This window comes from Rattus norvegicus, chromosome 11 (genome assembly GCF_036323735.1).
Source record: "Rattus norvegicus strain BN/NHsdMcwi chromosome 11, GRCr8, whole genome shotgun sequence".
Taxonomy (NCBI): Eukaryota; Metazoa; Chordata; class Mammalia; order Rodentia; family Muridae; genus Rattus; species Rattus norvegicus.
The window spans coordinates 87591872-87617131 of NC_086029.1; the positions used below are offsets into that span (position 1 = coordinate 87591872).

At 38.9% G+C, this 25260-nt stretch overlaps 1 protein-coding gene across 9 annotated transcripts in view; it reads right to left on the minus strand.

Annotated features, from left to right (window-relative positions):
- Positions 1-25260, minus strand: part of Il1rap (interleukin 1 receptor accessory protein) — a 136534-nt gene that overhangs the window by 24059 nt on the left and 87215 nt on the right. For all 9 annotated transcript variants that reach the window (XR_010055935.1, XR_010055934.1, XR_010055936.1 and 6 more), the window contains 5 exon segments: positions 24727-24913; positions 11631-11796; positions 9298-9369; positions 5769-5895; positions 3480-3628 (listed from right to left, as the gene is read on the minus strand). Coding sequence is in view for 5 of the 9 variants with exons in the window: in XM_063270311.1 (XP_063126381.1) it covers positions 3480-3628; positions 5769-5895; positions 9298-9369; positions 11631-11796; positions 24727-24913 (701 nt within the window). In the remaining 4 variants the exon portion in view is untranslated.

Genomic DNA, 25260 nt, shown 5'->3' on the forward strand with positions numbered 1-25260 from the left:
CTACATTTTCTACCTCATTTCAAGACAATTTAAGAAAAAAAATGTGAAACATGTTCAAAATGATGTCAGAACAAGCATTTCTGGGGAGAAAGAGAACAAAACCAATCTCAAACGTCAATCTGTAACGCATACCCTGAAAGCTGTAGTCTGCGATTGAACACAGCCTAAACAGAAGAGAGACATCTCTAAACAGAGCATAATCTCTTTTGATCTAACACAAAAGAGATTAGTGAGTACATAATTCAGAAAGTACCAATTCATAAAAAAAGAGACCAGCAAAACGAGCCTTTTCAAATTGTTTAGAATTTTGCTTATCAAAACATCAACTCATGCGGCCCAGTAGCTGCCTTTTTAGGGGACTGAAGTTCATTTCCCAGAACCTACATGGTAGTATACATTTGATCCAGTGGATCTGAGGTCTTTTTTCTAGCCTCTGAAGACACACACACACACACACACACACACACACACACACACACACACTTGTATATGTATATTTATACAGGTAAAATACTTGTGCACATAGGCAAAAACAAATCTTTCAAAAAATAAATAAATTCACAAGCTGGACGGAAGTAGCTAAGAATTTTATAGTTAACAAAGCATTGCATTCGGTGTTTGTATGTACAGGCATGCATATGCATGTACTGTATTGTATGTGCATGTGTAGTGTGAGTTATTCATCACCTTAACTTTCAAACAAATGATCTGGCTGAAAATGACTGAAGGCTTTTAATGGCTTTGCAGAAAGGATGGTTGTTAACCAATGAGCTTATACCAAAGCTTTCAACATCACCAATGCCTCAAAGACCAACTTCAATGAGTTGCAAACATTCATACACTACCATGACTAGAGTTACTGACAGTTGACATCTCCAAACACTGGTGAGAAAGGAGCGCATGTGAAGGTTCTGGGTACTGATGCTGGCAACGTGCAGTAGCAAACCTACTTGGCAACTGGCTTGGCGGCTTCTCGTATGATTAAGCACACCCATCTCCTTAGCTCTTGCCACTCTCTGATCGTAAAACAACTGCATGTTTAGACTTGACGTGCTTGCTTTGGCTCTCTCGTGTGTTTATGTAGTACTTTAAATAAATAAATGAAACGTGCTTGTTACAGTGAGTTCTTCCCATTCATGGGTTAACCGCTTCCTGTCAGGGATTCTGTTTATTTCTTTGTTTGTCAGAGATAAGTTCTCAGGTACTGCAGGCTAGTTCTGAATGAGCTCTGTAGCTAAGACCACCCTAAACTCCTAAACTTGCTGCCTCAGTCTCCCACACGGCAGGTTTACTAGTCTGGACTACAAGTTTGTGCTTTCTCTCATTGTTTTGAGGAAGTACAGAGGTAAAATACAAGTGTCAGGACTCATTGATCAGGTGGGTCATGTGACCCTTCATGGACTCTATATTGTGCTTTATTTTTTTTTCTTTTCTATTTTTTCGGAGCTGGGGACCGAACCCAGGGCCTTGCGCCTGATAGGCAAGCGCTCTACCACTGAGCTAAATCCCCAACCAGCATGGACTCTATATTGTCCCCACTGCTGTCCAAGTAACACTCAGAGCCAGTAATTCTGTGTTATCTTGCTACTCAGGTAGGCTGGAAGACGTGCTTATGCAAGTCTCCCACATGAAATGTTATCTTATGTGTGCTTTGATACTATTTTTGATAGGTTATCAACATAAATCATCTTCCATTACTGCTCTACAGAGCCTTAGAAGAAAGCCCCGAATTTCCCTGTACTTAAGCAATCTGGATTCTAACACAATTGCAAATGCCCAGCCGGCAGCATTCTAAAGCCCCGAAGACCTTCAGTTGGAATGTTAAATATTAAGGGCTCTAAGAGGTCCTGACTAAAGTAATTTGATTTATTTCATAACCTAGACTATAATGGTATTTACTTGATTACAGGTTTTTGGGTCAGTTAATTCCTATGAAACCCTTGGAGAAATAAGAGCTAGCATTTATTGACCAGTTGATAGTACAAATTATTAACAATGCTGCCTTTGAACTTTTTTTTTTTTAACATCCTGAGAGGTTATGGTATTGGCTTGTCCATTTTTATGAAAAAAACTAAAAAGGCTTAGTCAGTGGTTGCCTTTTCCACCATCCGGGAGCCAGGGTGCGTGGAAACTAGCATTTCACCAGGCTGTAGGGTGCTGAGCACCAATAATCCACTGTGGTGAGACAGTAGTGAGTCTGCGGGGTCCACCGGACCCAACACTAAAGCTGGGAGCATCCCCCTCATTGGTTCTAAGGAGTGGAAACAATGGAGCACCCTGAACAAACTTTTTAAGACTTCTCAAGAACCACACACAATTTCTTTCTAATCTGTAGCAAGAGGCTCAAGTGTGTTTTACTTGCTTCTCAGCTTAATAAAATAAAAAGTAAGAATAATAAAAGAGGATTCAAGCCCAATGTAAATGCAACAATGTCAGCTTTTTATTTTTATTTTTTTTCTTTTTTTCGGAGCTGGGGACTGAACCCAGGGCCTTGCACTTGCTAGGCAAGCGCTCTACCACTGAGCTAAATCCCCAACCCCTAGCTTTTTATTTTTTATGTGAATGCTATAAATTATATTAAATGTAAGGGGTTGGGATATTTTAGAATGACATGATTACAATGTGACGTCACCATTAACTTTATTCCACACCACTGGAAAGTATTTTGGAAGGAATCAGTTGGTTGGGATATGTGTTAGGGGCAAGACTCACAGAGAAATTTAGGGAATATGTTTTAGGAGCAACAGCTCACGCAAGAAGAGTTTATAATTTTTCTTTATTATAGAAAATACATATGTTACCACAGAAATTATTTTAACATCAAACTAAATCATATTTTTATAAGTTTTATTTTATCAATTATAACAATTTAAAACTGCCTCAATAGTGATACATGTTTAAATTGTGAATTTGAAATTTTCTGAGAATTAATATTAATTAATTAATATTTTCTGCCCTCCTTAACTTCTTCTACACAAGTAGACAGCTGCTAATTATGTTTCAGTTTCTTATATACTTCTAAGAATAGCAGTGGGTGCATAATTCAGGAAACATTCCCAAAGGATTAGGTCATGTGGCACAATCATTCTTAGGACTCTTGAACCCTGCTCTCAGTGACTTCTAAAAGCAGCTTTGTGCTTCCCCGACCATATGAGACTCGACCAATTCTGTTACATCTTTGTTCACTTGGAATATTTTCATTTTTCGTGATTATCTAAGATAAGAAAATGTGTCTTATGATGGTACTCATGTATTCAAGATTTTATTTCAAGCAACATTTAGAAACAAAGGTGTTAACGGCGTCAGAACCAACGTACTGTGCATCACCACAAAGATGGACGCCTTCTCTTAGGATCTCTCATTTAACTGACTCAGTGTTTTGTGTCCGATGCCGGTGTAGGAATTCTCTCCTTTATTTCCTATTCACCACAGTGTTATTTTGAGAGTTCACGGAGCCGTCGGCTGGGTGCATCCATTACCTTTCTGTTTCACCTTGGCTGCTTGCTCGGCTTCCCCTTCGGCATTTCGAGCGTGACAGACATAGTTGCGCTTCAGATCCTCAGGGGTGACTTTCTTGATGCTCAAAATCTGAGTCCTTGTCTCATCTTCCGTTGAAGAATAACTTACGCTACACACAAGGAGAAGCAAATGGAAAATATCTGTGAGATACAATCCTATGCTCTCTCTGTGAATCAGAAGTAAGTGACTCGGGAGGCCTGGGTGAGGGCAGATGGGGTGCTGATACCACGCACTAACGTAATGCTGGAAAACCCCCGATGCTTGAATCACTGTAACCCTGACGCTTGCCTTGCTCTATCACTTTCTTCTGAGCTAAATCTCACCTTCGCTCTAGATGCTGAGGCACAATGCCTGTGTCGGCTTGCAAAGAACCTTCTGGGATCAGACTTGTTTTTAGGTTTGGATTCATGATTTGCCATTTAATGCTATGTACGTTGGGCGATGTCACTAAACTTTGCTCATCTCGGCTGTTCTGTGAAGGAGTGTATCATATAAATAATGTACGAGAACACCTGGAGGGTTCAACAGGCTTCTGGGCTGTAACAGGATCAGTGCTCCTGTGAGCTACTTTAACCCCATGGTAGCTGTTGCACTGCAGGGACACTGGAAGACTGACTCGCAAACACAGGCAGAATGGTTTTTTTGTAAGATGTTGAAAATGCATAGTTGAATCCTATCACAGGAAGAGAAGAAAGAGCTCAGGACGAGAAAACTGAGCTGTGAAATAAATATATCCAAACTCCAGTAGCTCTAAGACCGAGTGTTTTGTGTTTAAGAGCAAGACTTTATTTAATTCCCTTTGAACTAACTGTCTGGGTAGGATCTAAGTATTTCATGCCCTTAGCTTACCTTATTTTCCTTTAGATTAGACCTACTGTCCTTCATTAACGTTCATTTAGAGGCTCGCTTGTTTTCTTCTATGCTACTTTCCTGCTCTGTGGAACACTACAAATATGTCTTCCTCACAGCAAGGTAGAGTAACATGGCTAGAGAGATGAGACTCTCAATTTTCAGAATTCCTGAAATGACCAGTAATTGTCCCTCTGCAGGGGGGGGGGGGGCTCAAGATAAAACTTTCATCAGTTCTTTCCTGTTCTGTTTCTCCAAAGTCCAGGTCTTTGCATACAATGTTACCTTTACCAGCTTTTCATTCATTTCTTCACTCAGCAAGTTTGATTTGAATGCTGCTTCATTTGTGTCGCGCCCCTGAACCGAAGGAATCCCCTCAGAATTCCTCCAGTAACCTCCTCTCCTTCTCTGTTACCTAATTATCAGGTACTATTTAGACACCTGATCTGTCACGGTTTGCCCAGTGAAGGTTGGCTAAGTAAGGAAAGAGGCTGTTCAAAGTAGACATCTTAAAATTTCTACAAAACCTTATGTTACTATTAGGAAAGGAATAGGTTTCAATTGTAGAAATTCAATTAGCTTAAGGTCTGTTTTCACAAGGTGACCAGAATTAGGGTCTTAAATACTTTGTCACATATGTGACCACTGTGATTTATTAGTTCTGGTAGGAAACCAATTCTCTCTAGCCATTTATACCTTATGTATGGAGAAATCTTTCGTCTCCAGAGGCCCATACATACCTGTTTGTTAAATTCTTACAAATACCAAAGTTTACTTAAGAATAAACGGATTCAAGCTCTTATATCAAGAGAGGTTTATTGTAGGTTTTAAGAAATTAACTCTTGGGGATTTTTGAACATTTACTTTTAAAAGTGAAATTTAAAGAAAAAATGTAGTTAGTTAATATTTAATGAGTAATTCTAAGTATCAGGTGAAGACAGGAAAAGCATAGTTACTTTAAGAGAAGAGACACACATATATGTAAGACACAGTATTTATACCCACACTCCAGGATTGAGAAAGATAACATAATATTTTCATGCAACTACATGCCAACATTTCTCCTTCTTATTCATCTTTTGGTTCATGTGGAAGATACCCTCCTTATATTTCTAAGTGGGAATGAGAAACATGGAAAGTTTAATGAGCTTAAGACAATATGGTACCTGCCCTGTGGGTTAATGTGATGACCATATCTAGTCTGAAGACAATGTAATTCCAAACTTTGTCGCACAATCGGACCAGTGTGTGCAATTCGGTCACAAGTTTAATGACCCTGTAGCCCCTGAAGACTTAAAAATCTTGCTAAGCTTTTAAAAGAACAAATAATCACATACATGGAGTAATATTTATCAAGACCGTAGATAGACAAAGATTAGTGCCCTTGCATTCAGCCATACCTTTCATTAATAGTGATGTCAACAGGGACGTCATCAGGCTTCTTTCCATCAATGGTCCACCAGATCTCATTGTGAGAGTCCATAATGAAACTGAAATAGACTTTACAGGGAATAACCAACTCCTCTCCTAAAAAAAGTTAATGCATGAAGTTAACCTATTTTAATCCATCAATATGTATATTTCATCTGACTGTATGTGCCTGATTCTCTAGGGGCCACTCTAAGGCAAGCTACAGTAGCACCAAACACATGAAAGGATAAAAACCAAGAAGAGACGTCAGCAAGTATACATGGAATTACAATAGTGGTCATTTTTAACACTAAATAAGTACCTTCTAAAATGTCAGAAGAACTCTGACTACATACTTTTCAGACCAAACCTCCCCTTCTGTTGTTACCATCATAAACCAAGTGTGACTTCCTTATTTTTTTTAAGTTGTGATAAAACACTGTGACCAAAGCGAGTTATGAAAAAGAACATTTAATTTGAGGTTCATGGTTCCAGAGGATTAAAGTCAATGACTGTCTTAACAGGGAGCATGGGAGCGGACCAGCAGGCATGGTGCTGGAACAATAGCTGGGAGATTGTTTCTCATGGAAAAGCACAAAGCAGAGAGCGCGCTAACTCTCTTGCATTGGATTTGAAACCCAAATCCCACCTCCAGCCATGACTCATAATCCTGTTTCAGAATTCTTCCCAAACAGTTCCAAAAATTGGGCACTAAGAATTCAAATATATGAACCTATGGGAGTGGTGGCTATTCTCCATCAAACTACCACATTGACCAATAAAAGTCTCTCGATGATGGGTTTTTGTCTGATGAGGATAGAGTGATGACATTCCCTAAGAAAACCTCAGGGGATCCTTCTGTCCAAAGCCTCAGAAACTCAGTTTAAAACAGCAGTTTGAAGCTATGTGGCTGAGATGGTTTAAGATGCTGGGAAGTTTCACACAGAGAGGGGCAACAGTGCTAACTATCATGTTAGGACCAGCATAATTACTGTGACCTTGGTAGAACTGAATACATACAGCTGTCCCTGTTTTCCTTTATTCCTTTTTTATCCTTTCAAAATCATATACTCTTGCGTAATGAAGTTTGCTTATTCCATTCCGCTATGACCATTACCCCTCTACTCCTTTTAACACCTTTTCCCAAACAAGCCTCCTCCTCCTTTGACGCTTTTCTCATGGAATCCTGCATTTAATCATGATTGTTTGCGTGAGCATGGGTGTGGGTGTCCTTTACTGAAACGCTGGTCAACTTATCAAGCTGTAGCACTGGAAGTGGTTGGTAAGTGACTAGGCCTAAGTGAGAAATTCTCATCACAGCTTCCAGCTCTGGAAACATCGATGGAGATAAAGCAGAAAGGATATAAGAGCCAGGTGACATAGAGGAGTCTACAAAACAGTTACTTAAAACTAAAAGATATGTAATTATATGTGTATATGTTCCTTGAGCCTTACGTGAAGAGACTGTGCTATAGATGTATTGACCGGGGATGAGATTACCCATGGTCAGTTGTCCTCTACATTTTGATCAGAGTGTCCTTGCCTGCTACAAAAACAAGCTTCTCGAATGAGAAATGAGTACTAGATCCAGCTGTGGGTTTTTAGACAGAAGTTAGAGACCATACTGGTTTAGGCACATGGTAGTAGTAGATTTTCCTCATTTGATGGCTTTGCCACATGGCTATGTTTGAAAGTCAGGTGTTTATTGCTACTTCTTGATCAGATTTAAGTCTAATTAGGTGGCCGTGGCTTATCCCTGCTATATAAGTACCATTACTGCACCTTTCAGAAGAGCTTGCTTTTCTGCTATTGTAGTTCATAGGCTTTACAGATTGATAGGGTTATTGATTGCTTCTCTCTATCGGAAACCTGCATATCTCCTTCCAATAATATGAGAGCTAGGCTTTAGGGAAGAAACTTGTAGGTTAGATTTAGATGGATTGCTCCAAGTTCTGTGTTCAAAGTCTGCTGCATGGTCAGTGATAGGGCCTGACTTTCAATTTCTGAGAGGTGATAAAGGAAAAGAGCAAAAACATGTATTGTTTGAGGAGCTTTTTGGACTCTTCTGCCCAACAACTTGAAAGGAGATTTCTCATGCCACTGGGCCTTTTATTAAAGAGTCTGTGCTTTTGGGGGAGGAGCATTTTTAACCCAAGTGGCATAACTTTAAATAAACACATGCACACACATACATACATGTGTTTTATTATATATATATACATATATATTAAAAATATATACAGTTTGAAAGATATCCTTAAGGTTACATAATTCTCCACCTCCCCTCTCCTTCTATGTTGCCTTCTTCCCTCCTTCCACTATCAAACACCATGAAGTCTTTTAAAAAATTAATGTTCTACAAAATCAAAAGCTGACTTTTCTACATACTAAAGGTTATTTGTTGGTCAAAGTGTTAGTAAGAACTAGGTAAGGACTTGACCTGGATTGGAACTTTCATGCCAGCCTGCTGAAATAATTGTTTTGTGTTTATAGTCTCAGTTCACTATTCCCTGGACTCTGAAGACACCTCTAATTATCTTGGACTTGGCAGACTAACATTTACTCCAGACCTTCCACTCCAATATGTGGCTTCTCTAACTTCCCCTTATAGTCTCTAAAAGCATTGCTTCACTAAGAAAGGTAAAATCAAGATGCGTTCAGGAATGTTTTTGAAGTGTGGCATGCTACGTAGATGAAGCATGCTTGGGTGACTGACGGATTTTACTTCAGTAGTGGCAAGAGTTTGAATTACTACACAAACCCCATAGTAACTCTAGAAAATGCAGTCCACCTGAGGTTGGCCAGCTTTCTTCACACGCCCTGTGCTCTTTACAAGACAAATCACATACGAGAACTCATGAGAACGCTCCCTTTTGGGCCCTCATCACACAACCTCTGGCTCTATAACCTTCAGTCCTCACTTCTGTATTTCTCACTGAATCTAGAATGGTTTTTTAGAACATTATATAAAAGTGTTAGAATTCTCTGTGACTTTTCTAATCTACCATAGAAGATTTGTTTCTGTTCAAAAGAAAAAAATCTCTTCCTTGGTAATTTATGAATGATTTCTTTCTAGATTGAAAAGTTATGAAAATGTATAGGTGGCCCAGGGAGACAAGACGACCATTTGACAGTGTTTGAATCCTGTGCTCATGGATCTGTTTTTCCCACGATTTTCTCAGATTGGTTTCCATGCTCCATGCTCAGAAGAGGAAGCAGAGGCTTAAAATCTGCCTTGTGTTCTTATTACAGCCTTGGCAAACCGAAGCCATGAGTAAAGTCAAGTTTTCCCCAAACAATAACCACAGAGAAAGACAAGGAACAGAGAATAAATGATGTGACCTCGGGAAAGAAGCTAAACCTCTCAGGCTGCCTTGAGATTGGCGGCAGAGCTTGTCCTCATGTGCTGTGGCTTTTGATCCTGGTTCGCTTTAAATCCATGCATTGGCTTGCATTTAATCTTTACTGCTTTATAATTAAAAGGATCTAACCAGAAGTCAGAAGTACACCTATAGTTACCTGGTTCCTTCTCATAGACAACGCGGTCATTTGGCGAGTAGATATGAGGTGGTACTGCATCCTTTGGTGAGCCTATGATAGGAAATGCAAAAGGAGGGTGTTAAATCATTTAGGCTTATGCAAAGCTCTGTGGTAACGTGTTCAACTTCCTGGCATAGTTTGTCAATTCTTGTGAAGGCCTTCAGTCTAATATATAGTCAATTCCTGGACTTCACTCATTGAAAATACACAAAATGTGATGTAATAGGAAATATGTATTCATTGCTATTACTTAAGGCTAACATGGAACTCACGGGGGCCCTTTAATTTACAGAGTGCTGTGGGCAATACAAGCATCTTTCACAGTGGTGTCCTGTTCCCTTAGTCCCCAGTTCCTGAGCCCACAGCATGTACGTTTCTCATACTCTCTGAGGATGGGCCTGTGCTAACTCCAGGCAGTTAGTATCAAAATGAATCAAACTGTGGGAAACAGATAGTATCTCCAAGAACTGAAGGATTGCTTGATGTGGAAAATTCACACAATTCATGACAGATGTGTCATGAGCACAGAAAAACAGTTTTTCTTTTGCAAGAACCCAAACAAAATACACTGAATTCCCTGGAATTTTTGACAAAGGTCGATTGTTTTATCAGTGGTGTTGATTCCCTGTGCTCATGTGACATAGACGTCTCTTACCACATTAGAAATAAGTGCTTTCATGTCTTGTTTCTCCTCGTTTTATTCCTCTTTCAATCTCTAAGCTACTTTTATCAACGTATATGACAGGTGGACCTACCTGGTGTCAAATTAAACCATGCCTATGGATCACACTTATTACCCAAGTATGTCTCCCCACAAATGTTCATAATGTTTGATATGGGAGGTGGGTAAGTGAATGTTTATCCCCATGGAAAGTTTAAAGACACTTCTGTTCTGAATAATATGTCTGACTTATTGATACTAGGTTTTTAGCCAAATGTCCATGCATGAAAATTCTGCAGTTTATATGGTCTGTACGTATATGTTAAAATACCTTGAAAGACTTGCATTGCAGTGTTGATAAAAATGTATTTATGTTTATTTTATGTTTATGAATGTTTTGTCTGCAAGTATGCCTGTGCATCACATGCATGTCTAGTCCTTATAAAGGCCAGGAAGGGGTGTCAGATCACTTGGGTCCTGCGGAAGAGAAGACAGTGGTTTGAAGCACTAAGGTATCTCTCCAGGCCAGGCACAGTATTTAAGAGTTTAAAGACTGACCAGGTTCTTACTCTGATTTCCCCATATATTAATCATATGTATGTGACTATATTTCACATTTAAAGGTAATTTTTAAATACCTCTCAGTATGGTAAATAAAACATCACAATTGCATTGTTAGAAATAAATTACATAAAACAAATTAAGTAAACTACACCCAAGAACCTCTTAGAGGAGTTAAATACCCAATGTGCTGTGGCTTTAAAAAGTGAACTCACGTCATTTGAAAGCTAGTTAAGAATGACTTTTATATTCCATTTGTGTCTGTCAACTTTTACATGTATAAATCAGTGACTAAGAACGCTCATTATTATCTTAGCAGATATAGATAAAACTATGTACTATAAGCAAATAAATTATAAATAACCGCTGTTGTGAATAAATGCCATATAATTTATCTGGCTTCTAAAACACAGATTCTAATTCTATTCTCTTTTCCATGTGAATTAATTACCAACTCAAAAGTAGGCAAAGAAAAGTGGCTATAGAATTGGTTAGTTTTGATTTTATATGTAATGTGTTTAAAGCTTATAATTTTATTTTTTTCTTTTCTTTGTTTAATTTTGGTAATTTATTTAGAATCTGATAGCAGACTTACAGGAAGAAAAAGTTATGACCAGAGCTTGGGATTTAGAATCTTTCCCCTAACTCTTTTAGTGCCTCTAAGTGGTGTTCCCATCTAATAAAAGACGGGGTATAGAGAAATAGGGCCAAACACACTTCAACATACACAAACCTGTTTAAAAATAATCCACCATCTCCTCTCTTTCTCCCTCCGTCTTGCTATGCAGCTAAGACTGAGCCATGGCTCAAAGTCATGTGACTAACTGATGGCCCTGGTAGAACATGGACAGTTGTGTTCTCATTCCCTAGCGTGTTCCTCGTTCATTCCTGTGTGCAGTAAGTTAACTACAGGTTACTGAACGCTGACTGTGCACATGGACCTGCTCGCGGGCTTTGGGGATAGTGTGCGAATAAGTTCTGTATCTTTTCTTAAATAGAGCTTTCATAATTGCGTATAACAAACCACTAAGAGCCAGAACAAACCCAGTGTCCTTGTGTCACACCCTTGGGAATGACAATCCATGCTTACCTACTACCTTTACAGTCATAGTCCTGGTGAGGTGAAAGAGCCGTCCGTTTTCCAGATACGTCACCACACATGTGTAATTTCCGTTATTTGATACCAAGGGGATGAAAAAACTCAAGTTCATGCCCTTGGGTTGAACATTATGAAAATTCACTATTTCAGTACAACCCTGGGGGGAAAAAGTGGTTCACTGTTTAGATACGTCTGCACGCACAACACAGGAAAAGGAGGCTGTTACATCTTAAATTTCCACAGAGCATCCTAAAATCCAGGCTATACGTTATACAAAAGTAGTGAGTTAATCTGGACAGTATTGCTTTGTTTCCTTGTTTTCAAAGTAACTTTTATGTACAGAAGTTAAAATTCTAATTCAAGATATGACCTCAAGGGGCTGGGGATTTAGCTCAGTGGTAGAGCACTTACCTAGGAAGCGCAAGGCCCTGGGTTCGGTCCCCAGCTCCGAAAAAAAAGAACCAAAAAAAAAGATATGACCTCAAAATCAAGCTTCCCTGGCCTTAGGTTCAGCTTTCAAATTCTCGCAATCTCTTTTCATAAGGAAACACGGTTAAGGTTTTGCAACAGTGACCAAGAACACAGGAACGACTGCAAGCCATGACTTAAGAAGTCTTTTCTGTAGCTCCTCTCTGACTTGGTTAATTTGGGAATCTGGCTACTTTGGGACACCTCCCATCAGTTTTGACATCTAATTTTGGTATTCTTGGTCATTCTACAGAATTTCTCTATTTCTCACTTTCAAACAACATTTTGTGTTCTTCTCTTTCTTTATTGCATTTTTTTCTCAAAAAGGAATTTATTACAAGCCACTTTTAATCTGTCATCCCAAAATGTATGAGCCTTATAAACACTCAAGAAAACATTTCTGCTTCTAACTCATATTTCCATATGAAGCAGCTGATGTTTAAAATATAAAACTTGACTATCTCATGCAAAACAAACACCACAGTCCTGTTTTATAGCTTCTGGGTATGCAGATTTATTTTAACAAAAAGCCAATATATCATATGTAACAAAATATACTTTAAACACTTACTTTTCAAATTTGTTTGGTTTTCCTTTTAAAAATTAATAATTTGTAAATAACAAATATATTACATTATTTTTAAGGACATGAAGTCTTTACATTTCAGGGCTTCTATTGATGACTTGTTTTTTCATTTTCTTATATTTCACATATTAGCATTAATGCCCTGGATGTTTATTTTATTTTAACTTCAATTCCTGGAAGGTACATTTTGAAAGATGACATTTACCCTAAGAAACATATTTTGTAAGACTTTGTCACAGGAAATACAGTTTTGCTTCATGGAGATCAAAGGGAAATGATACTGCCTCAAGTAAGACGTTTTCTCAATCAGTTTCTCATGCTGGGTAAGCAGCCTGTCTGGAGATTTGGCATATCAGCACCACAAGGTTACCACAAAGCAGGAAGTCATAAAGGCCGACACCTTATAATCAATTCATGTCAGACGTGGTTTTGGCTGAGTTTAATACGTCTCTAGGACTCTATTTGACTGGGCGGCACATTTCATTAGAACAGCAGCGAGATAGCATTCCTTCATTGGTTGTTTTAGCTGTTCATAAATCCCCGTGAAGCGAGCAGATCAGGCTGAATGTGCCCCAGTTTTGCTGATAGAAATAGAAATAAGGTAGATAAAGAGGCATACACGACTACACAGGGCAAGGCAAAAACTCTTTCATAAACTCTACAATTAAGGTTTCTTGCTGCACTCAGAATTAAAGATGACAAATTCACTCAAGAGCTGGGGCTATAAAAATGTCGGCAGGACTTGTGTTTGACATGCACTGGATTGTCGCATCGAATTCTAGTCCCAAACTTACAAAGTCAATAATGTTCTTACCCTATTTTATGAAGGAGGAAGCAAGGACCTGTAAAAGTTAAGGGACTGATGATGTCTTACAACTTGGGAATTTGAACTTAGATCTATTTGTTTCAATTGTGAATCAAGGTATATTTGTCTCGAAGCTTTTGCTTTTAATCTCACATGACTCCACGTCCTCATCTCACGTTGTGGCCCTGCCTCTGTCTCATATTTCTGTACCTATGACTTACCTGTGCAATCAGGTTATACTCCTACATCTGAGACATACCCTACATCTATGCCATACATCTGCAACTATGCTCTACCTATCTCTGTGCCATATTCTGCCCTGTTTCCATGCCATACCTCTGCCTATATGCCATACCCTGTATCCATGCCATACCCTGCATCTATGCCACATTTCGTATCCATGCTCTACCCTGCATATATGCTATACCCATATATGCTTCTGTGCTATACCTCTGCACCATGCTCTACCCATTTCTGTGTTATATTCTGCATCTATATCATACTCCTGCACCTATGCTATACCTCGGCACCTACGCCCTACCCATCTCTGTGCCATAGTCTGTATGTGTGCCATATCTTTGCATCTATGCCATACTCTGTATCTGTGGCATACCTTCTGTCTATGACATATCCTGTGTGTAAGCCATGCCTTTCAACTATACTACACCCTTGCATCTATGCCATTGCCTTGTGTATGTGTCATGCCCTGCATCTATGCCACATTCAAAGCAAACCCAGTGTGAACAGTGTGATGTTCCTAGTCTGTATAGTTAGAGCCAAACTGAAAAGCATATTCTTCAGCACAAAGGAGCGGATATTTTTACTTAATTTGACGAAAGTATCTTTGAGAATATAATGAAGTCTGCTTCAAGGCTGTTAGGCCTATAGTATTTATGAAGGGAAAGAGAGGAAGTGTGTTTCATTCTAAATTTCTGCATGTGCAGTGTGATATACTGGCACATGGCTGGATTACAAATACATAGTAATTTTAGCCTGTTGTGTTGAGTTGAATCTTTTTTTATACAAATAAGCCAACTATAGACTCTTCAGTATGCGTCCCAAAGATAGTTTTCTTTTATAGAAAATAGACTATTCCTGAATTAAGCTCTACGAAGGTTTCAGAGATGCTTGTTTAGAATTCTGAAGAAAACTGACAGGAACAAACATTTGGATACTCAAAGAACAGAAAATGGGTTTTCAAAAACAAGAAACTACTTAGCACTGAGTGAATGTTTTTTCAGTGGAGCACACACCACTGCGTGGCTAGCAAGCAGTCCTTCTACCTGGCCCATTAGTTCCTCATTCTGAATTCAAAAGAAAGAAGTTAAAGAGAAGAGCAACTGTCAACCGCATAATGGTTGTTATGGCAACCAACCACAACATGCAAGTAATAACTACAAGAAATGACTCTGGGATCCTGGAGAGGAAATATGTATCCAAGGAAGTGAAGGCTGTGGGTAGGATGATGTCACAATGAAGAAAAGAGTAACATCTGTTAGAGACACCTATTCCACAAAAGGAACCAAAGGCAGATATGACTGGAAAAAGGCATTCTGTATTTGTTGGCTTTGTTTTTTTATAGATGTTCAGCCTATAAGACAGTGGGGAAAAATTCTTACTAGAGAAAGAAGATTTGTGTTACATTGCAAATCCATAGATTTACTGGAGAAAAAAATAATTCTACCACTTGGGTCAAATTTTAAGTAAGCATTGTTAAATATTAAATATTTGCCACGAGATGGATTTTGGTCAGGATCACTCCTTTGAATGTCCTAGCAGAGTGGCCCTGAGACACATGTTAAGGGGCTTTTATGAACAAAAATCTCATAGGCTACTATCTAGGCCACTGTACTTTCCTATGAGGCCTTACTTTCTAAGAACGACCATGCCCAGCATTTCAGAGTTACCTGTTCTTTGGGCCAGTGGATCTTACAGGATAATTTAATGATATGGAAAATATTGACAATAATTAGGGGAAAATTAAGACACATGCAGAGCACCCAGAGCTGGCAGAAAAGTGACAAACTCTCCTGCATTCTCAGAGTATTTTTTCTACTTGTTACTATTTACATTGCTGTATCATGTCAATTTCCCTACAATGCTCACATTTTTCTGGGTAGTTAACTCCAGTTGGGCCAGTGAGAGGTGGATGAGCACTATGTCTATATGGCCTGAGATTGGACCAATCTTTAGCATATTGAGTTTTGCTTACTTATGTTACAAGATCAAACATATGTATGAAATCATCACAGATATGTGGCATAGAGTTGAGAGCTCAAAGAGTATGTGTGGCGGTGTGTATGTGGACTATTATTACATATGGCATAGCTATTCCAGGATATATTGGGAAATGGGAATCAAAGTAAAAAGAAGCTTAAGTAGTCATGTCTGAATAGTTACAGATAGCTGTGGACACAATGAATCCATGAAAATCCTGGCATAACATAGCTGTACTTTGTTGATTCTGTAAAGACTTTCATAGGCCAGTCATTTCCAATAAAGAGAACTCAGTCTTTCAATGTTTATAAATATTTACAATGTCCCTTCTATGTTGTGCCAGGCAAAGTTAAGAGCTAGATACATAATAATAAAAAATGAGATGGCATACATTTTCATGAAGTTTTACAATCCAGTCTAAATCTATTATTCAATCAATTCTTAAGTGCAATGTGGATTGGGCCAGTCTTGTGTGGTAAGATTGATGTTCAAGAGAAAGAAAAAGAGAAACAGAGCTCAGACTTAGCACAGAAGAGAGACATAATCACTAAAGAGAGAATGATGAGTTATAAATTAGGTTTCCTCAAAGTACACAGTGGATGATTCATTTGACCTGATTTTAGCTTCAAGGTTTCAAAGATATCAATTTAATTTGGTTTTCAGTTTAAGCAATGAATTTTGGGTCAACAGGAGCCCCAAAACTATATGCAAAATGCTGTGAATTCTTGCACAGAACTCTTAAGTGGGCCGTTTTCAAAATATGAACATCCTAACTTCATACCAAAGGTTAAAAATCCCTACATGCATGTTATTGAGAAAGCTAAGAGGTAAAAAACCATCCTAACTAATTATTCCATCTTCCTGTAAGACTAAGTCTGTCACACAGACACTTCCTAAAAGTATATGCCATGCCTAATGACTTCTGGGCATGGCAGTTTTTACAAATGTCCTTTCCTGAAGTTTTGTCTTAGGTAGGGATTTTATTGCTGTCTTAAAACATCATGACTGTAAAAAACTTGAGGAAGGAAAGAGTTTATTTCAGCTTTCAACTCTCAAGCCACATACCATTGCTGAAGGAAGTCAGGGCACAGACCTGGAGGGAGGAGCTGATGCAGAGGCCATGGAGGAGTGCTACTCACTGTCTTGCTCACCCTGCATTCTTACACAACACCAAACCACCTGCTCAGGAATCCTGCTCGCCTTGAGTTAAGCAATCCCACATCAATTATCAATCAAGGGCATCCTTTACAGGCTCCCTGCAGGTCAATCTTGTGTGGGCATTTTCTTTTTTTTTATTTGATATTTTATTTATTTACATTTCGAATGTTATCCTCTTTCCTGGCTTCCCCTCTACAAACCTCCCATCCTTTTTCCCCTTCCCCTTGCTTCTATGATGGTGCTCTCCCCAATCCCACTCTCACCTCACCACCCTTGCATTCCCCTACACTGGGGCAGCAAGCTTTCACAGGACCAAGGCCCTTTCCTCCCACTGATGCCCTACAAGGCCATCCTCTGCTACATATGCAACTGGAGCCATGGGTCCCTCTGTGTGTACTCTTTGGTTGGTGGTTTAGTTCCTGGGAGCTCTGGGGGATCTGATTGGTTGATATTGTTGTTCTTCCTATGGGGTTGCAAACCCCTTCAGCTCCTTCAGTCCTTTCCCTGGCTGCTCCACTGGGGTCCCCGTGCTCAGTCCGATGGTTGGCTGCAAGCAACCACATCTGTATTTGTCAGGTTCTATTTTCTTAATTAAGGGTCTTTCTCCTCACACACTCTAGTCCATGTCAAGTTGATATAAAAACCAGCACAGGGTAATTTAACAGAAGTAAAAGACAATAATTTAAATATTTTCTGAGAAACATTACCAAATAGTATCTGACAAGCAGTGGCTTATTTTATATTGGATTTGTGAGGAGTTTGGGGAAAGGAACATATTGCATGGAAAAAAAATGTTTTTCAATTAAAAGAATTGAAATGGAGGTACTATGCCAAACTTAATCAGAGTGGGCATGAAGACATTCAGCTTTCTGAATCTTACTGATGTCTAACCAGCTACATGGCAGTTACCATAACTCAAACATAGAAAACTCTCAATAATGATCCCCCATCTCAGGGAAAAAGGAAAACTGACCTTGCTTTCCCATGACTCAGCAACATGAAAATTGAAATTCCCAACCATAATAATTTAATGGGAGGGGGAGATTATTCAGCTATACGAAAGGTATAAAGGCATGAAAACACAAGTCTATAATTAAATCCAATAAAATAACAACAAAAACAATAATAATATAGCACACTTATCTCTGATTTTAGCATATGCTTTGGTGGCATCTATGCAACTAAACCAACATTTTCTCACTTCCATCCATACTGCCTTCTGGAAGTTCTCTGATCAGCTAGCTATTTGGAATTCAGTAAATGACTTAGAAAGCCTACTGTGCTTGCCAGATGAGGAGTTACAAAGCCTGCCTCAATGACAAATGTTTACTGAACCGTTCGTGTCAGGACTGAGTTAGAGAGGCCCTACAGTAAAGAAAACAGGATGACAGATGAAGAAGGACGTGGAGAGGAACTGTCAGTTTTGATCCCTTTCCTGCACACCTCAGAAATGGAGACACCTGGTGTTCTATTCTTCTAATAGCAGAATTCTTCTATTCTTCTTGAATTACTTTTCATGTCCCCATCCAGAGTTTGCTATGTCCCACCATCCAGTTCACAAACCAATATATGTTTCAACATTGTCTTTTTCTTTATGATTCCCTGAGATCTATAAGGAACTAGACTCTCCTCTCTATACCAGTCTTAGACAGAAAAGATTTTAGAATCACACAGAACTGGCATGGAGTCCCAGGCATATCCATATACAGTGTGGACTTTTGAAGAAATTCAGAATTTAATGCTAAAGTATGGCCTTCTGACACACAAGGTTGAATCTTGGCTTCTAGCCCAGTGGAATTTTAACATAAATATATCCCACAAAACCTCACCTGTTAACACTTGGTTGCCAGGTGATGGGCTAGGAACAGTTGACTGGCTCACAAGAACTCTAACTTTATCAATGGACAAATTTATTGATGAATTCCTTAGGAGCAAGTTCATGTTGAAGTAAGTTAGCATGCATTTCAAGACTATTTTTTCCCAATCTCTTCCTGTGTGTCCCTCTACTACCTCAGTGACATATTAAACACCTCTCCTCTGTCCTGTCTTTTAACCATGCTGTCTTATCCTTGTCACACACTTAAGTAATGAAGTTCTTGAATCATTAATTCAAACCATAGAAACTATGAGTTGACATTAAAACCTTGCTCCTTTAAGTTGCCTATTTGAGGAATTCTATAACAATCTCAGAAATGTTGACTAATCTAGTTCTTAACTACAAAATACAAAATACAAGAAATAGGACATCATACTCCCTAAGAGCTTTGGGAGAAAAAAGTACAGGCTCTTTGGAACAGACCCTGTATTCTGAGCCTTCATTTCCTCCCTATTAAAGACAGTGTCTACCTTTTGGAGTTCTGATGGGCACTGAACATGGTAACACAGTACTTAGCGTACAGATAGCATTACTGAAGGGGAGGCTATTCATTTCCCCTTTCAGTTGGACATTCTTCAACTTGCAGGTGTTAGGAAAGCAAGTTAGTGAAACGGATTATAATTATGTAACGTCTAAGCCTCAAAGATGTATTTCTACACAAAGATGCACTACCACAGAAGACAGTTTTTTTCTAAAATCAAGTTGTAAGGTTCTACTGAGACATGAATTTCTGTAGATGTTTGAGAATGGCTGTAGATAGTACAGAAAACAAAAACATCAGGATTCCCATTGAACAATAGGAGTATGAACCCTTCCCAAACCTCAGTCTTGTTGCCAACATAGCAGAATTCTTGAGATCAAAGATGCCAGTCACTTAGCACAGGCAGAGAAATGAAAAACCAAAACCAGAACAATGTAACACACATTAGCAGAAGTGTTGTCATAACCATTCAATAGAAAGGATGGCTGTGGTCTAGTTGCCGTTTGTCTTTGAAAACGGGTAGTTTGCACTGTGTGTGTGTGTGTGTGTGTGTGTTTACATGTGTGTTTTGTGTGTATGTGTATGCTCGTATGTGTTTGTAGGTATGCATATTTGTGTGTATATGTGTGTATATATTTTATGTGTGTGTACACATATTCTTGTACATGTGTATTATATGGGGTATACTTGCCTATATGCCACTCCTTATTTCTTGAAACATGCTTGCACTGAATGTACAGCCCACATTTTACCTAGACTGCTTACCCTGAAGGATACCAAGTCTCCAGTCCCCAAGTTTACAGATGTACATAACACATCTTGTTGTTGGGGATCCAACTTAAGCCCCTACATTTGTACAGCTTTACCCACTTAGACATCTCCCTCGACCCACGTTCATCTTTAGAGCCATGTACAGAGTGTGCAGAGTCTGCCTCGGCAATCACAGAGGTGACTTTTTCCTCAACACCTAGGCTATGCCTTCACTCACTGCATACAGACTCTTTGGAGACTGATTAAGCCCCTTCTCAGTGTGTTTCATCTTCTGAACGATTCAAATGTCACAGAGATGCCTCTTTCCCTCCATGCACAGTGTGACCATTAAGTTTCAGATCCTTTTCTGTATAGCCACTGTCTGCTTATCTGTCTGCCACCCTGCTGTCTTAGACATCCCTAGCTGTTTGTGACAGTTACTACATCCACCACTGACTCCTCCAGTTTCCTCCTCTACTCATACCTTCCTTATTAATACCATCACCATTCATGAAGATAGGAAATCCAAAAATTTGAATAATTTGAAATGATATATCCCAAAGTCAACTGGCCTCATAGGAAGAAACTCTGCTTATTAAAATCAGAGCAATTTTTCTTTGCCACTTTGTGGGACTCAACATTACACCTAAAAAATATTTAATCTTATTTTACATGTGTGTTTGCCTACATGTGGTCTATGTCTGCGTGGTATCTGTTCTGAATTGTGTTTTCCTTTTGAGATTTCACTGAACTGAGAATATATCTCATTTATAACATTAAACCAAGTTCTGTGCATACTCCAGTGAATCCATCTATGTTTAGCTGATGTGTACGTATGTGAATAGAAGACGACGACAAAGAATTTAGTAAAAAGTGACATTAAAGCAGGCATGAACAAATAAGTAAGGATCTACACGGATGAACTAAAAGAACAATTCAAGACAGTAGATTCTGATGTTCTGAGAGAGATTCCTAGGCAGAGGCCATGTGTGGGAATAGGAGAAGATATGGTAGATAGGAAAAGAATTAGAGTAGGAGGCAGGTAAGAGGATAGTTCCCCAAGAACCACAGGGAAGGTTTACTTATTGACGTGAACCTGTTAAAATTACCTCACTAATAATTTCATTTGTAAAGACTTCTGTGAGTATCCTTAAACTAATCCCTCTCTGCAACATATGTAAGTTCCCATTGCCCGACTTAAAAATAATAATTCGTTGATATCACCTGCATCCCACACTGAGAATATTCTGTTTTTTATTGTTCTGTTTTATAAATTATGTGAAACAATATTTAGCAAAGGCATGTAAGTCTCTTCCTCTCTCTTCCTCCTAATTTCCTCTTCCCCAGCACTCTCTTCACCTCCCCTCTTCTTTCTCTTCTCCCTTACTCAAACACTCCATTTCTCATTTTTCTCCTAGTTATTTTAGCACAAAACAAAACATAGGCATACCCAGGTATTACCATATGGATTAGCTACTTAGTTGTTTCAGAGTCTATATTATTGTAAGCAGAAGCAAGGTCAGGACTATACTACTGTGACCTCCCCATATTAGTCTTCCACACCGCTCTTGTCAATCTCAGCCCCTTTACTATTCCCCCTTCAAATAGACACTATTTAAACTCTCCAAAAATTGCCTTATTATTAGTTATAATTTTATCATACCTGTGTAGGTCTATCCTTAGATATGTAGATTCATTCTTTTTTTAAAAGGCTTTATGTGTATCCTTGAATTCTGTACTTGCCCCTTGTACAACAGGAGAACCCTGCATGAGGACTATAAACTCATATATTTTCCTTTTTGCTCAATTCATACTCATGCTGTAGGTCCAGGCCTTCCTATGCTCTCTGTATTTTTAGACAGCAGTGATCTGCCTCAGGTTCATCCCATTTGCAATACCATAGGTAGCACCGCTCTCTGATCAGAAGGAAGACTGCTACTGTGGATCAGATGGTGATGCTGCTGGTAATGGATGCTTTATGCTTGGACTTACCAACTGGATCTTGCAGAAAGGTATTTCAAAGCTACTATGATTATTTAATTTATTGGTAGAAATACTTCTATTAAACATATTTATCTGCTCTAGTTTGTAAACCCATGACATATTATTACCTTTAGGAAGAGAATACTTCTCATTATTCTTCATTTATGAATTTTCAAGAACTTATTTTGATTTCCCCAGATAACTAGTTAAAATGTGAAACTATCATTAAGTACTGTGTTGGACAAAAGTCACTAAAAGTTTTGCCATTGTTATATTTCAGTTTGTCTATCTCTAGGTAACAGGGGGCTTTTTACAGTTTATTACTAGGTCATTTCATTAACAATTGATCAAGAAAGAAAATTTAAACAGGTTAATAGTAGTTGTGCATTTGTCTATCTGCCCCTCGATTTCTGGCAATTTCTAAGAACTTCACGTATTTTGAAACTTTATTTAATAATGAAGAAATACTCTTGCTGCTGCCTGTCTTCCTGGTGAAGTGATCTTTTCCCTATTGTGAACGGTCCATGTTCTCTCTGTAGTACTCACTGATTTAAAATCTCCTTTCTCATGTACTTATATGGCCATGCCAGCCTTCCTGTCACTTTTTTCTCTTTATTTTTAAATTTCCTTCTTTTAATTCCTAACAATCGTCAGCTGCTATGCATTGCCTAAGCATGGGTACAGGTGTACATGTGTGTTTATGTGCAAGTGTGTGAATATGATTGTGTGCACTTCTATTTGGGCATGTGTGTAAATGTGTGTACATATGCCTTGGTGTGTGCCTGTATGTCTGTATCTGTGTGTGTGCTTACAAGTGTATGTGGCTATGCGTGTCTGTGGGTACACATGTATGTGTGTGCATACATGTGTGTAATTGTGCTTTTCTGTGTACATCTGGTGTGTATATGCTTGTCCATGTGCCTGTGCATATGTGTGTATGCTATATGTGTATGTATATGTGTATATATGGTATGTACATGGGAACATATGCTACGGTGTGGGGATATGCTTGTGTGTGTGCATATATGTACATGTGTATGTGTGCTTCTTAGTGTACATATGGTGTGTATATGCTTGTGTGTAAACATATGTGTATTTCTCTATGTGTGTATGTGTGTGTGTGTGAGTGTGTGTGTGTGAGTCTGTGTGTATGTGTGTGTGAGTGTGTGTGTGTGTGAGTGTGTGTGTGTGAGTGTGTGTGTGTGTGCATGCTGCTATTTTCCCTTTTATGTTGGCTTCATTTCTAAAGTGATTTTCTTCACTTTACATTTTCAATAAGTGATGTAACTTTAGGGCATTTTAATTCTATTCGTACATCGTGTTTATTCACATATCTTATTTTTCCTGATGTAGGCCTATTTTTAAAGAATCACCAATAGTATAGCCTTCTGGCAAACGTTCTTTACTGGAAAAATATTGTTTTATGTGTCCATTTCATAAAACTTACATGGCCCTTAAATTTCTTATTTCTCAACTTTTATGTAAAAATAGCCTTTTTTGGACTTTAGAATATGGCTGCATTTTCACATTAACAGAGAATCTTCCAAATGCCTCCCTCCCGAGTTGTTCCCACTTTTTCCTTCCCCCATGTCAAGTCCATTTTCTTTCTTTCCTTATCCTTCTCTAATCCAACTGGCTTTTATGCTTTGCCCACAAGCCGGGCCTTAAACTTCGAGGTCTCAGGCATGGCAGGCAGGTGTCGTTCTAGCCCTGCAGCTTCTCCTTGCTCTGGCTAGCATTTCTGAGACACACAAGAGTGAAACCAATCCAGCCCAGCAGAACTTCTTGCTAAAGGACCTGTGACTTGTCCCACAGAAGGAGATTTCTTCCATCTTATGTCCTGATGCTGTGCAGGCCTAGCCTGGGCTCCACTGACTGTCTGTTCACAATGACCAGCATGGCTCGTGACATTGATTCAACATAGCTGGGACTTCTTTATACGTGTGAACTCATGTGAATATTACGTGACTTACTTAGATATTTCTTATACCAATTAGCATACACTAAAAAGCAAACAGCACTATCTGCTTTTAAGGTTATAAAATATTTGTACTCTATACATGACCTCTAATGTGTATCTCTTCTGAGATCATGCTCAAAAATCTGACTGACAATGGTTTCTTTTTGCACTTCTCTGCAAACAGTGACTCTATGGCTACAGGCTACTGGTTGTCTCCCTTAGTTTGCCGAGAAGTCTTTCTGTGGCGCTTGCTGTGCACTGTGCTTGAGTTTTCTAGTTTGGAACCAGTGGATAGTCCATGAGAGTAGAAGGCCACGCTGCAATTCCCCCACAGGCTTCCCCTTCCAATATCCACAATAAAACACTTTCTAAATCCTCAGATGCAGGAGAGACCACAGATGGATAGAACCCACAAACGAGGGCAAATCCAGAATAAATTACAGTATTGACTCATCAAGGAGTCACGAATCAGCACCTTCTGACTTCACAAGGCACTGAGTGGAAGTGGGCAGCATTTCTCAAAATGTGTTCCTCCGGAGTTAACAGAAATTAAGTAGTTAGTTCTGGGACTCCAGAGAACATCACTTGAGAAACAGGAACTGAGGCAAAGCAACCCACACCTCTCTTTCTACAACAGAACAAAATAAGAAAGTGGCAAAAATTTTTATAAAGATATTAATGGAGAAACCAAAAGGTCCAAAGATAAAAGTATCAGTGTCATCAGTGTTACCATTTAACTCAACAGGCATTTACATTACCATTAAAAACAACAACAACAACAACACCATGTCTAGTTTTCTTACCTTATACCAAGTGACCGATGGTTTGACACTGGAAGGAAAATATCCATCTACATTTGGACACGTGATATTGTGAATACCCTGTTCAATATACAGCCTGTGCACTGGGAGTCTCATGGGGGAATTGAAACAGCTGTCCTTCTGAACAACTTCCAGGGGAAATGCAACTTTGCTGCAGTAAGTCGTGTTCCTGAAAAGAAGCATGCAATGGTCAGAGGGGTTCATCCGCATTTGATTAAAAATAGCTGGGACCTCGTTATCTGTGATTATTATGTGACTCACTGAGACATTTCTTATACCACTTAGCACCACACACTAAAAAGCAAACATACATATCTGCTGCTAATGCACTAAAATCCTTGTACTCTATACATGGCCTCCAACGTGGATTTAAAATGTTCATGTAGAACACTGTCAGCAGTAGCATTTTTATTAAGGCAAAGTTAAGGATGGCATGTTTAAGGGTGCCATTGACCTTTGAAAAGTGAATGTTTCCAGGACCTTAGCTTCCGACCAGTAAGCTTCAGAATGTTTGTT